General features: G+C 45.2%; 1 protein-coding gene across 1 annotated transcript in view; it reads right to left on the bottom strand.

Moving 5' to 3' along the window:
* The window catches only part of LOC133066814 (low molecular weight phosphotyrosine protein phosphatase-like), a 37,692-nt gene extending 31,200 nt beyond the window's left edge, over window positions 1-6,492 (bottom strand). Inside the window, exon 1 of the mRNA XM_061158230.1 lies at window positions 6,463-6,492. Within this exon, the coding sequence (XP_061014213.1) occupies window positions 6,463-6,492 (30 nt within the window). The remainder of the gene's footprint in view (window positions 1-6,462) is intronic.
* Window positions 6,493-13,997: the final 7,505 nt, after the last annotated feature.

Below are 13,997 nucleotides of genomic sequence, written 5' to 3'. Positions count from 1 at the left end.
GGAGCTGGGGCAACAGAGGTTATTTCAGTAGTAAAACTGACATAGCCCAGATGAAGTTGGTCTCATGACAGGCCAGGTCATGGATGGGTCCTGTAAATTCAGGCAGGCAGCACCATGGAGGTTCAGCTATGGCTACAGATAAGCATTCTGGAGAGCAGATGGAATATGGTGACAAGTTATAAGAAGCAGACTCGAACAGAGGGACAAGAAGGTGCCTGGCTCCTGCCAACTCCGGCAACACAGTGCAGGGGCCCAGCCAGGGATGAGGACTCAGGGCTAGGGGGCTGGTCCTTGACAGGGCTGCTGAGAGCACTGCTTAGGAACCATACCCCTTACTCAGACCCTGTATAAGACAGTTTCTCTGCCAAGCAGTGTTGCATATTGGTCTATCTGACTCCCAAGCCTGAAGTCTGAATGACACCCAACTGCTTCCAAGGTCTCTGAAGACAAGAAGCAGATTCTCTCTCCTCCTGAGACCTGGCATAGTGCTTATTCAGAGTAAGCCTAGATAAATATTTGTTGAATCAAATTGAAAAGAGATTATCACTCCTATCACCCCACAGATAATCACTGCCTGTTTGTCTGCACTGGTGATTCTTGGTGTCCTGGCCCTTATACTGTTTAACTGAAAGAGCTCAAATACTAAAGCTCAGTGACTGATTATACTGATACTCTGAGTTCATTAATCTGGGCTTCCCTGGTGGCTCAGATGGTAAAGAATCTGCCTGCAATGAGGGAGACCAGGTTTGATTCCTGGGTCAAAAAGATTCCCTGGAAAAGGGAATGGCAACCCACTCCACTATTACTGCCTGGAGAATTCCATGGACAGAGGGTGAAGTCCATGGGGTTGTAATTTCCGAATGAGCTTTCCAGGTGGCTCAGTGGTAAAGAATCCACCTGCCAGTGCCGGAGATGCAGGAGACACAGGTTCAATTCCTGGGTAGGGAAGACCCCCTGGAAGAGGAAATGACAACCCACCCCAGTATTCTTGCCTGGGAAATCCCACAGACAGAGGAACCCCAACAGTCCATGGGATTGCAAAAGAGTCAGACATGACTTGGCAATTAAACAACACATTTCTAGATGAAAGGCTTCAGGTGTGGCTTCCACGACTGATGATGTGTGAACAGCCAATGGAGAAATGAGCATTAGTGTTGTCTTTCATCCCAAGGCATTGGGGTGGGCTGGGGGTGGGGTGGTCAGAGAGCGCTCAGCTCTACAGCAAAACCTGAACTGGACATCATTGTGAGATTTGTTTCCCCTCAGGCAGGGGAGAAACCTGTCTCCCTTCATGTGCCCTTTTCCAGATGTATCTTGCTCGACCCACTGCCCGAGGTGTTTAGGAGATGAGAGGAGCCACTCAAGGAGCAGCCGGGATTGGAGAAAGCTGAGGATGTGTGGGTACTGAGGGCTCTGTGTGGGCCCTGCGGGTCCTGTGTGGGGCCCCCAGCAGTTCTAGCAACCCTGGTGCAGGTGGGAGCAGCTAGCTGCGGTCCCTTGGGAGCAGCACACTCCTGTGGGTGAACAGGGGACACCGACGGCCAGGAAAAGGGTGTAGAATTGTTTTTCTTGGTAAACTCTCCATAAGCATGTATTGTTCATACTCCCTGGCTCCAAGTTATTCAGTCAATACATATTTTGGGATTTCCCTGGTGGTCCAGTGGCTAAGACTCCGACCTGGGTTGGGGAACTAGATCCCACACACTGCAACTAAGACCCTGCACAGCCAAATAAATTTACTCACTAAAAAATACTTATTTACTAAATGCCCCTCTGCCAACAGGAAAGCAGAGGGAAGTCAGGTTTATTCCACTTTTGAGGCTCCTGTGCTGTGCTGTGCTTAGTCGCTCAGTCGTGTCCAACTCTTTGCAACTCCGTGGTCTTGTAGCCCACCAGGCTCCTCTGTCCATGGGGATTCTCCAGGCAAGAATACTGGAATGAGTTGCCAAGCCCTCCTCCAGCAGATCTTCCCCAACTCAGGGATCAAACCCAGGTCTCCCACGTGGCAGGCGGATTCTTTACCAGCTGAGCTACCAGGGAAGCCCCTTTGAGGCTCCTATTTAAAAAATAAACAAATGGCTAAGGAAAATTTCAGAACCATACCATATCTTAATGTGTTTTTGAAATTAAAATTATATGATGAATACTATCTTTTTTCCTTCCTGTAACTACAATTTTGTGTCTGAATTCATAACCTCATTTGTAGGTAGGGCAGAAGTCCAAATTTGAGGCTCTTTATGAATATGAGCCCCTTTTTTTTTTGGGGGGGGGCAAGAATACTGGAGTGGGTTGCCATTCCCTTCGCCAGGAGATCTTCCCGCCCCAGGGATAGAACCCGAGTCTCCTGCATTGTAGGCAGAGGCTTTACCGTCTGAGCCACCAGGGAAGTTGGGCTCAAATGGTAAAACATCTGAGCATCTGCCTGCATTGGAGGTGACCCAGGTTCAATCCCTGGGTCAGGAAGATCCCCTGGAGAAGGGAATGGCAACCCACTCCAGTACTCTTGCCTGGAAAATCCCATGGATGGAGGAGCCTGGTGGGCTATAGTCCATGGGGCTGCAAAGAGTCGGACACGACTGAGCGATTTCACTTTCTTTCTTTCTATGAATATGAGGGCTTGATCTTTTGTCCCTAACTCCCCAGGCCTCCCCCTTTGTTCCCTACCAGGTCCTGATGCATAGAGGACTGAACCACAGCTCATTATTGCTTTGACTAACATCAGACTCTCCACTGCTTCCATTCGATGCAGAGGCTTCCTTTGATTCAAGTCCAGCCTGGAGCTTTGAGCTGTCCTGCGGGGCTCCACCCAGATGTAAGGCTCGGTCCTTGTCTGAAGCTGGTCTCCTGGGTCGTGAGAACCTTTACTGCCAACTCACCCAATAAACCATGCTACTTGGCTTGAGTTCTATCTATTATTTCCTCACAAGCACTGAAACTGTGAGGACGCCCTATTTCTAAATGCTTGGACACAATCATCTGCAGCAACAGGAAAAGCAGGGATTCTCCAGAGACTCTTTTGCTTGGACACATGACACATGCCTCTAAACCCACTTAGCCAGGAATAGGAGGTACCCTGGTGTCTAAACACAGAAGCACATGACTTGATGCCATTGTGATCAAATAAGGAAACACCAGCACCCTCTTTTTTAAAAAGCCAAAGGAACCTAACCCAAAACATTAACATGTCTACCCTGTAAGATTTTGGCGTTAGAGAACGATGGTCAGAAGGACTCATTTCTTTGGGATGACTGAGTCTGCCTCTTCTCCAGCTGTGCAAAACCCACCCTGGGGGCTCCTACAAGGCCAACTGACCTCCGAGTCAAAACTTTGTTGGATTTTCCTTGCTCCGATCTAAGAATCTCATATCTGTTTAGAGAGAATTAAGGAGCTGGCAATCAACCGGTAGAGTCCCCATATAAATGGGTTCTGTCTCTTCAAGAAGTGGGACGTGGAGCAACACGGTTAGAGAGAGCTGTCTAAAGTTCTCAGTAACCTGGAAATCATTGATATGTAAAAGTGCCTACCCTTCAGAAAAATCAGATAAGCAGATGAGAAAGAGCAGAAGGAATAACCCAGACTCTATAGTATCATTAAAGGAATAAAAGTATTTTTTCAAGCCCCATCTTAATTATAAAGAGGTACAAATATGATCATGTAGCTACCAGAACTGTGTTTTTTGGCAAACAGCTATGTAATTTTTGTTTCCTCACAGGCTATGGCAAAGGGAAAACATTTTTTTAAACTTTTTTTTTAGTTCCCAAGGGGGAAAAAAAAGACAAGTGGAAGAAACACTTTTCCCTATACTCGATCATACTTACATTTGTAAAACTAGTGTACTTCCATTTATTTTAGAAAGCTTCTGCACATTAGTGAAAGGCTAGAAGACAGAGCTGGTTACTGTGTGTCTTGGGTGTTATCTCTTGAAAGAAAAGTATAAAGGAAGTACCATATCCATTATTAATCACTGAGCTCTAGAAACCCTTAGTCACATGACTTTTAGTGTGTGTTTCGAAAAGAAATATTGACTGTTGCCTTCGTTTCTTTGACTTTAAGAGGGAAAATTCTGTATAGTTTTTATAGGAATTCTGGTGGATTTACCGTAACTAGCCCACCACTTCTCTGCCCACACCTTCACTCTTCACCACCTGCTTTTTATTTATTTGGCTGTGTCGGGTCTTAGTTGCGACAAAGGAGCTTTGATCTTCATTGCGACATGCAGGATCTTTTGGTAGTGGCATGCAAACTCTTAGTTGCTGTGTGTGGGATCTAGCTCCCTGATCCAGGTCCCCTGCATTGGGAGCGCAGAGTCTTAGTCCCTGGACCACCAGGGAAGTCCCTTCACCACCTTTATCATCAGTTAAAAATTATTTTCTCCACCCACTGCTATAAAAAACATTAGTCCTAATTACTCCTTCCTTCATGTCTAAGAAAAGGGGATGCCATTCAACCATTTAATCACTTTATTCAACATGTGTTCATTCAGTGCCTGGTGTTTTCCTGGTGACCTCATGAGTTGTAGCCTGCCAGCCTCCTCTGTTCGTGGAATTTTCCAGGCAAGAATACTGGAGTGGGTTGCCGTTTCCTCTTCCAGGGGATCTTACTGACCCAGGATCAAACCCGTATCTCTTGCATCTCCTGCATTGACAAGCAGATTCTTTACCACCGCGCCAGCGCCACCTAGAAAGCCTACAGAGGTAAATTACATTCTGTGATAATGAGATAACACTTTTCAAGTGTTATAGCCATGCTTTCTGGGAAACAAACTCACTCAGAAGGACAATGCAGATAGTGGAGTGCAGTTTATTACACCGGCGGGCCCAAGGCAGAGTCTCCTCTTAGCCAAGGACCCCGACCAGCATTTGTGAAAATCTTTTATACCCCATGTGTACGTGTCCAAACCCACCACCCCAAATCCCTTGAGGCTTACAAAGGAAGGGTAAATACAATCACAATAACCCCATCATTCACGTGTTATGTGTTCAAACAGTTAATAATCAATAAGCCCATGGTTACATTCCAACCAGTTAATAACTGATAAGCCTGTGGTTACATTTTGATAGATACTGTCCGGAGGCAGGGGTGATTAGTGTCTGTTTTCTCTTCTTCAAGATTCCCCTGCCCAGAGGGGGGTCTTATCCTCCCATTGTCATTCCCACAGGCGCTAAGCACAGAGTTCAAAGTCCACTGGAGACGTGGCCGTGCACGACCAGCACGGACAGGCCTGAGATGGAGTCCAGGCCCTATGAATTCCTTCTTCACAAGAAGACATCCTCCTTGATCTTATTTTGTCCCTTTTGCCTCCTTGTATCCCAGCTGCTTTCCTTTCTCCAACATCAATCTCATCCTGTTCACCTCCTTTCCTGTCAGCAACATGCTGTGATTCTTCCCTTTAACCTTGCCTCTAAGAGTCTTGACAGAATAGTTCTATATTCTTCACCTTCTTTTCAGCTGCCAAACCATGTAAGTTGGTTCCTGCTCACCCCACACTACTGAACTATCCTCTCAAGATTGGCAGTGAGGATTCCCCTCATTACGAATCCTTATGGCAGCTTCACTGTGGCCCTCAGCCTCTCCCAGTACCTAACACACCTGACTGTCTCCACCTGGCAACGTTCTTCCCTACGACAGTGCTCTCTCCTTACACGGCTGAGTGACTGGTGTTCCCAGGGTTCCATCCTCTGCCTTCTCTGTCTCCTGTCCAAGCTGGGAGATGCCATTCACTTTCCAGGCCTCTGTTTTCCATTGAATTCCAACCTAGAATATCTATACCAACAGGGACGACTAGCAGCTTTCATCTAAGGTACTGACTCTAACCAATTAGCAGTCGGTGCCTGGAGCACTGCTGTCTTGAGAAGGATGCTGAGGTAGCATGTGACCTCACCAAGAAAAAGTACAGTGATCAGTCATCAGCTCTGCTTCAGGTGGTGGTACACGTGCCAGGTATTTGCCATCCAGCTCCAAACCTTCCTGGATGAGATAATGAGATAACCTTTTCCTGTTCCCATTACCCCTGCTCTGGATAGTCCTGTGGGTCGCCTCCTTTCAGTCGCTCTCTTCTTCATCAGTCATCCAGCCCTTGTTTTATCCCCCCAAAGCAAACATCTATGTCTGCTTATTTATTATTTATTCATGCCTGTTTAGAAAGGCTCCCCCATCCTAGGATAAAACATATGGCATTACAGGCCATTTAGAATCTGACTATAGCACACCTACCACCATGAGCCCAGTACCTCCCAGATCAGACAGTATAGCATTGTGGTTCACTGCATAGACTTGAGACCAACCTGCCCTGGTTTCACACTTCAATTCTGCCATGGTTGTGTGACCCGGAGCTATTTGACTCTGTGTTTTTTGACTCTGTGTATCAGCAAAATGGGGAGAACAATCCTACCTAGCTCTTGGCACGTAATAAACCCATTAAACCTTGACTCCTATCATTGCTACCATGCCTGGCACACCTACCCTCAGTGACTTTGGTCGAGCCGTCTCCATTGACCCTGCTCCACCTTTTCCCACTCCCAGGAAGCATACATTGTTCCTTGCTCTGCCCTCCCCTAGAATATGTCATACTCCTCTACTCCAGCTGTTATCACGGTGTATAGGACTTAGTTGGGGTTTTTTGTTTGGCTGAGCACAGAGTGTAAGACCTTAGTTCCCCAGCCAGGGATGGAACCCGTGTGCTGTGCAGTGGGAGTGCAGAGTCTTAACCACCACGGGAGTCCCTGTATTTAGTTTATTATGTGTGTGCCTGACCCAGCGGTTGCGGGCTCCTGACCCAGTTGGGGGCTTCCCTTAAACAGGAAAGGTTCATGCGAGAAAGTTTAGAACTGGATGGGAGGCTGTCTTACTTACTTTCATTTTCCTCTTCTACCATGGTGTCTGGAAAATAGTAGACATGATTATGTATGAATGACAACATGATGAATGAAGGAAGAAATGAATTGGCAGAGGCCGAATGAGTACCAGATGGACTTCCCTGGTGGCTCAGACGGTAAAGCATCTGCCTACAATGTGGGAGAGCTGGGTTTCATCCCTGGGTCGGGAAGATCCCCTGGAGGAGGAAATGGCAACCCACTCCAGTACCCTTGCCTGGAAAATCCCATGGATGGAGGAGCCTGGTAGGCTACAGTTCATGGGGTCGCAAAGAGTCGGACACAACTGAGCGACTTCATTTTCTTTCTTTTCTAGTGATAATGATGACAGTGGAATCTGTGGTTCTCTACAAGGGAGATAATAAATAACAGTTAATCTACTGGAATCTTATACCAGTGCAGGTACATTTGACAGCTAATGATAACAAGAGGTTTGGAGAGCTCTGACTTACAACCTGGATTAGAAAGAAAAAGGCCTCCTCTGAAAAGTACTTATCACTTATCCCTGCCTCACACGCTGGGTATGATTCAGAATGTACTTTTCTAGGCAATAGATTTCCACGGTTTATAGTAAACAGCCTCTCAACTTACCTGTGTGCCTCTCAGCTTCTCTGTGAGATTTATGATCTTGGTTCTGCCCTTGTGGTTTCAGAGCACATGGCATGCCCTTCAAATGTGCCAAGAGGGGAATCTTCCTCCATATTCTATTTCCTACACAAAACAGATCTCCCAGTTCATTCCGTGGAGATCTTTACGCTTGCTGACCAGCAGATGCGACGAGAATGTGCACAGCATGGTGCCTGTGTGCAGACTGGACTGATCTCCTGCTGGGAGTCGGTCAGTCCTGTTCCACCCCACCCTGCCTCGGGGCTGGCAGTGTCCAGAGCTCTGCACCGAGAGAGCAGTAGCTCTGTGGAGGCGATGCTTATCTGAGGCGATGCTTATCTGGAGCTTTGACGTGCTTTCCAGCTGGTTTCCTCCTCTCCACTTCTCCTAACCTAACAGACCAGCAGGTTGGAGAAGGGAGTGTTTCAACTGCTCCAGTGTTAGCAACAGGCTGAGGGAAATCCATGTAAAGCAAACCTATGTGATTCTGCAGTGTGGGGAGAGGGGTTTGCATGATTTGGGTGTGTGTGTGTATGATTTGGGGAGGAAGAAGAGGATAGAATCCACCGAGGAGCACATCAGGAGCAGAATGACAGTCCTGGAGAATGCAGCAAGGTGGAGGCCAGTACTCATGAGTGATTGTTGGGGACAAAGATCAGAAAATTGTGGTTCTAAGGAAGCCTGGGCTGACAGTGGACAGGCCACCTAGTAGAGAAGGTATTACCCAATGCCAAGTTCCCAGAAAAGACTTCTGAAGAGCGGGATGTCTCCCAGGCCTCTGAGTTGTGGATGGGCAGTGTTAAGATTCAGTGTAGAAATCCTGGAACATGAGTAGCAGTAGCTATGGCAACAAAACTGAAAGCCAGCTTTCTCGGATTCAAGTTATTCTTTATTCTTTTTTTCAGGCCGTGCTACGTGGCTTGCAAGATCTCAGTTCCCCAAGCAGGGACTGAACCCAGGCCATGGTAGTGAAAGCCCAGAATCATAACCACTCCCTCAATTTTTTTTTTCCTCTTTTTTATTTTTTGGTTCAAATCTCAAGTAGCATGCACGCACACACAGATGACCCAGCCATCCACAAGTCACATGGACTTCAGTGAAGTCATGTGAGGGCCTGGGTTCTATATTAGGGGTCCTTGATGGCAAATGACAGAAACCAGCTTTAGCAAACCTACGAAAAAAAAAAAGATTTTTTTTTTAAAGGTGGGGTGTTAGCGGTGGCGGGCAAGAGTGACACATAAAACCCAAATGCAGAAATGAGACTTGGGCTCTGAAAAGGCCTGGAACCAGACATTTAAATATGTCAGAACTCTCTGTGAGTCTTGTCTCCTCTCTCCTTGAGGCTTCTTGATTCATCTCTTCAGCTTTCTCTGCTCTTCACTTCATGTGGCTCCCAAGTTCATATGGTAAAGATACAGCCACTGTACCTACTGACTGTCTCTCAGAGGCCCACATGCAAGCTCCCAGGTGAAAGAATCCAAACGCTCAGCTTGTTTCAAGAGTTTGCTCCTGATCCCATTGACTCCCACGGGGGCGAGAGGTGGTGCCAACATGGCTGCTGGGAGCCTCTTCTGCTCAGGTGGCGGGAGGGGGCTTCTGAGAGAAATGGTCGGGAGAAGACGCCAAGTAGGTGTCTGCCCTGACCCCTGTCCCTGCGGCTGCTCTCAGTGATGTTCCTGCTGGTCCCTCCTCAATGTTTACATCTCAGCTCAGTTATCACCTCCCTGGAGACAGGATCCCTGATCACATCAGCTGAAATAACGATCACCCTCTCCCCACTCCTTCCCATTCTCTCTCCGTTGTGAACTGAATTGTGTCCTCCAAATCCATGTGTTGAAGTTCTAACACCCTGTACCTCAGAATGTGACTGTATTTGGAGACAAGGTCTTTAAAGAGGTTAAGTTAAAATTAAGTCATTAGGGTGGGCCCTAATTCAACATACCAATGTCCTTATAAAAGTGAAGTTGCTCAGTTGTGTCCGACTCTTTACGACCCCATGGACTGTAGCCTACCATGTTCCTCCGTCCATGGGATTTTCCAGGCAAGGGTACTGGAGTGGGTAGCCATTTCCTTCTCCAGAGGATCTTCCCAACCCAGGGATTGAACCCAGGTCTCCCGCATTGTAGGCAGATGCTTTACTGTCTGAGCCACCAAGGAAGTCTGATGTCCTTATAAGAAGAGGAAATTTGGACAAAAATATGTATAGAGGAAAGACCATGTGCGGCCACAGGGAAAAAGTGGCCATTTGCAAGCCACGGACAGAGGCTGAGAAGAAACCAACCCTGCTGACACCTTGATTTCAGACTTCCAACCTCCTGAACTGTGAGAAAACACATCTGTGTAGTTGAAGCCACCCAGCCTGTAGAACTTTGTCTCAGTAGCCCTAGCAAGTGAATATATTCTCTATCCTTTTCCTAGTTTGATGCTTCCTCAAAGAGGCAGCTTAGAGAGACCTGGTCCTGGTGGTCCACTGGTTAAGAATTTAGCTTCCAGTGCAAGGGATAAGGGTTTGATCCCTGGTGGGGAAACTAAGATCCCACATGTCATGGAGCAAATAAGCCTGCACACTGCAACAAAAAGCTTGTGCAGCCAAAAAGAAACAAAAAGTAAAGAGGCAGTTCAGATAGTGGTTGATGCACAGACCCTCGTTCTGGCTTTCTCAAAAATAGTGGCAGCAGCTGTGACAGGGCCTGCTTGATGTTCCAGAAGCCTAGTTATCGAGAGAAGTGGCTATGGCAGGCATGGGGGTTTAGGTGGTAGCTGGGAAGAAGCCAGGCCTAGTGTCAGGCTCCAGGGCAGGCATCACTGAGATGGCCAGGGTGATGCAAGGCTGGAGAAGGCCCTTTCTACCTGCTGTGGTGCCAGGAGACCTTTTTTCTGGTGATACTGTCTTTCCCATCCAAGAAGGGGTGGGGTCTCCCTTCAAAGCAGGCTATGGCTTCCACTGTACTCCCGAGGAGCTCTAGTTAGAGTGTAACAGCAGTGAGCTTTCATGCCACTGATCCCATCTCACTTGTTGACCAGGCTTTGAAGAACCCCTGCAAGACTTGGATTTTGCAAAATGGTTGAGGCATATATTAGACCCCCATTAAATACCTCTAAAATTAAGGGAGTATGTGCAAACAACCAGGAATTGAAATAGCACACAGGCACAATCACTTCGTCCTGAATCTGGAAATTTCTCTGCTTCACAGGATGTATTTTGCTCCTCATAACACTAGTATCTCCTTCAGTCCCTCTGTCTGGCAGCCACATGTTCCACATAATTCCAAGTTCAGAATCCAGTTGTTGGCATGAGACAGATCAAATGTCCCAGTGCCCGACTACACTTCTCACCTGCCACTTGTATGTTAATACCCCCTGGACACTGATTTGCCAAACTTGCTATGGATTCCTCAGGGTCCGAATATGAAAACTGGAAAGATCTGTTTTCCCTTATCTGGCTTTCCTGCATTCTGTTGCCTATACTTACTATCAACATATTTTTGTTTATATCTCCTAAGAGCTTCATCTTTTGTCAGACATTCTTTCCGTATTTGGCCCCAGTGTCATGCTGGTTTCTGGGTAGTTTTTCATCATCTCTTTTCTGCCTTGTTTCAGCTCACTCACACTTTTTATTTGTCCACAATTTTCCTACTGTCCTCTCTACAGTCCTCTCCAATTCTACTTTTTTTTTTCTTTTCGGCTGGGCCACATGTCAGGTTGACCAGGGATCAAACTCTCACCCCATGCATTGCAAGCACAGAATCTTAACTACTAGACCTCCAGAGAAGTTCCCAGTTCTATTTTCCTATTAAAAATTGGTTCTGCTTTCTCCTCCACTTACTTTATTCTCTTTTCTCTACTCACCCTTGGAAATTCACTCTTTGCTCTCCTCTTCATCTGCTTCTGTCTCCTGGCATTCTCCAACAAAAGTTCCCCTCGTCCAGATGCCCTCTGGATCTTCTGGCATGCCACCAGCTTCCTCAAAGCTCCTCCTCTCCATCCTGGTGAGATGCCTCTCCCAGGGTCCTTGCTTTCACATCAAGGTCCTAAAAATCTCTGTTATCAGTAGAAATCAGCAAAACTATTGCTTGAGGGCTAATGCTGGGCTTTGCCCCTTATTTCAAATAGCATAGTGATTTGTATACAGAAGTTACTCAATGATGTTTTTATCAATGTTATTAGATTGCTTTATACACTTATCTTGGAAGAGTTTTATAGGCTTTGGGTTGGGTACTACTGAGCCATTACTGCATGTATACAAATTATAAATTCCCAGACACACCTGGATCATAGCAAAACCCTTCTGTTAGCTTAAGGGGCATGGATCTGACACCAAAGAGTATTGGATGGGGATGTGCAATTAAGGAAGTGAAATAAAAAAGATTTCTGAGCACATGATTAGCATAAGCAAGCCCACTAAGTAGCAAGGGCATGAGATTTATCTATCCCGGAAGATCACTGGAAAGAAAAACAAGAGAGTGACTCATCTCTTGTCTCCATAACAACCAGTTGGCCATCCCTTTTTCTTATTACCAGAGGTTAGCCCTTTAAGCAATGCCACTCCTTGCCCTGTGGCCTCATGACTCAAAGTCTTAAGATTTATAGCATATTCTGAAGAGGCCATTCCTATGGGTAACTCCTTTTGAATACTCATAGATGAGTCATTTACCATGAATGATTCTGTTGAGTAAACTGGTTGCCAGGTACCCTCTTCAGAGAAGGGGTCTGTTTTCATAAACAATCCCCAGCATACAGTGACTTCTATGTGTAAACCTAGAGGGGCCAGTAATGCAAGAACAATACCAACCACTAAGGCACTTTCAAATCTATCTTAGGTGATGTTCCCAACTCCATCAGGTGAATCCTTCACATGCACATTTCCCTCCTACAGTGAAAAACTTGTCTGGATGAAAGAATTTATCTTTACACAATTAATTATATAGTTATTTTAGAGAGGACAGGAATTATTTATGAACCAGATTATACCTTATTTCCTCCCTTGTTTACATAAGTCAGTCCCTGCAAGGATTCTCCGATCAGTGTTTGTCTAGATGAGTTGTAAAAGTCAGGATTTCTGGATTCTGTTCCTAAACATGGATGACCTTGGGTAACTATCACTTTCCCTGACAGTAAAATAGAGACAATAATACTTATCTACATCTTTCAATAAAAAGATAAGACAAAGTTAAAAGAGAGTATACATAATTTGACTTTCCTGTAAAAATGTACTAAAGAGTTGGCTGATAACTGCTTCATCATGGAGTTGTTTTGAGAATAGGTTTATTTATCTGAAATAAGTGGTCAGCTTTTAGTTCCCTGGAGAAAAGACATTTTAACATTTTTTTGTTTTTTATTTTTTGTATTTTACAAACATAGCAACCTATTAGGAAGCACACACAACCTACTGAATGCTTCATTCTTAAATTTTTTATCATTTTAAGAGGCATTAAATAGTTAACTACAAGGGGAAAGCATTGAAAGTAATCAAATCAAACAGCCTCAGGATTTCTCTCCAGGGCCCACACTATGAATTCATTTACTTAGCACATACTGAATGCCTGTTATATCCCTCTTGGATTCATCATTCATACAGCAAAGAACTGTGCAGTCAGGGAAGGAAGTAAAAGAAAGTCAGAGGGAACCAACAATAAACAGAAATAAACAGGGACTTCTCTGGTGGTCCAGTGGCTAAGACTCCATGCTGCCAATGCAGGGGGCCCAGGTTTGATCCCTGGTCAGGGAACTAGATCCCACATGTCACAACTAAGAGTTCGCATGTCTCAACTAAAGACACAATGCAGCCAAATAAATAAATATAAAAAACAAAAAATACAAAAGCACATAATAAGTGCTTGATGAATAGTAGCTGTTAATACTGGGCTGGCCAAAAAGTCCATTTGAATGATTTTGACCAATTCAACATTATCTGAAACTTTGGTTATACATACATATAAAATGAGATATATCTGTATATAATAAATATATATACATATATATGAAACAATTACCACAATAGTTTCCATAGCCATCACTTCACAGTTACTTTTGTGTGTGTGTGATGAGAATACTTAAGATCTACTCTCTTAGCAACTTCCAAGTATTGTTAACTACTTTTTTTTTTTTTAAGTTGCTCAGTCATGTCCAACTCTTTGGAACTCCATGGACTATACAGTTTGGAATTCTCCAGGCCAGAATACTGGGGTGGATAGCTTTTCCTTTCTCCGGGTGATCTTCCCAAACCAGGGACTGAATCCAGGTCTCCCACACTGCAGGCAGATTCTTTATCAGCTGAGCCACAAGGGAAGCCCTTGTTAACTATAGTATTGTTAACTGTAATCACCATTCCATACATTAGATCCCAGAATTTATTCATCTTGTAACTAAGTGGAAGTTTATGCTCTTTTACCATGATCTCCCCACTTCTCTCATCTCCTAACCTCTGGCAATGAAATTATGTTTCTACATTTCTGTTTCTATGAGCTTGACTTTTAGACTCCATATATAAGTGAGATTATTTCAGTATTCGTTTTTCTC

This window comes from Dama dama, chromosome 12 (assembly GCF_033118175.1).
Source record: "Dama dama isolate Ldn47 chromosome 12, ASM3311817v1, whole genome shotgun sequence".
NCBI classification, from domain to species: Eukaryota; Metazoa; Chordata; class Mammalia; order Artiodactyla; family Cervidae; genus Dama; species Dama dama.
Note: the sequence above shows the minus strand (reverse complement) of the source record. Positions and strands in the feature narration are given on the sequence as shown.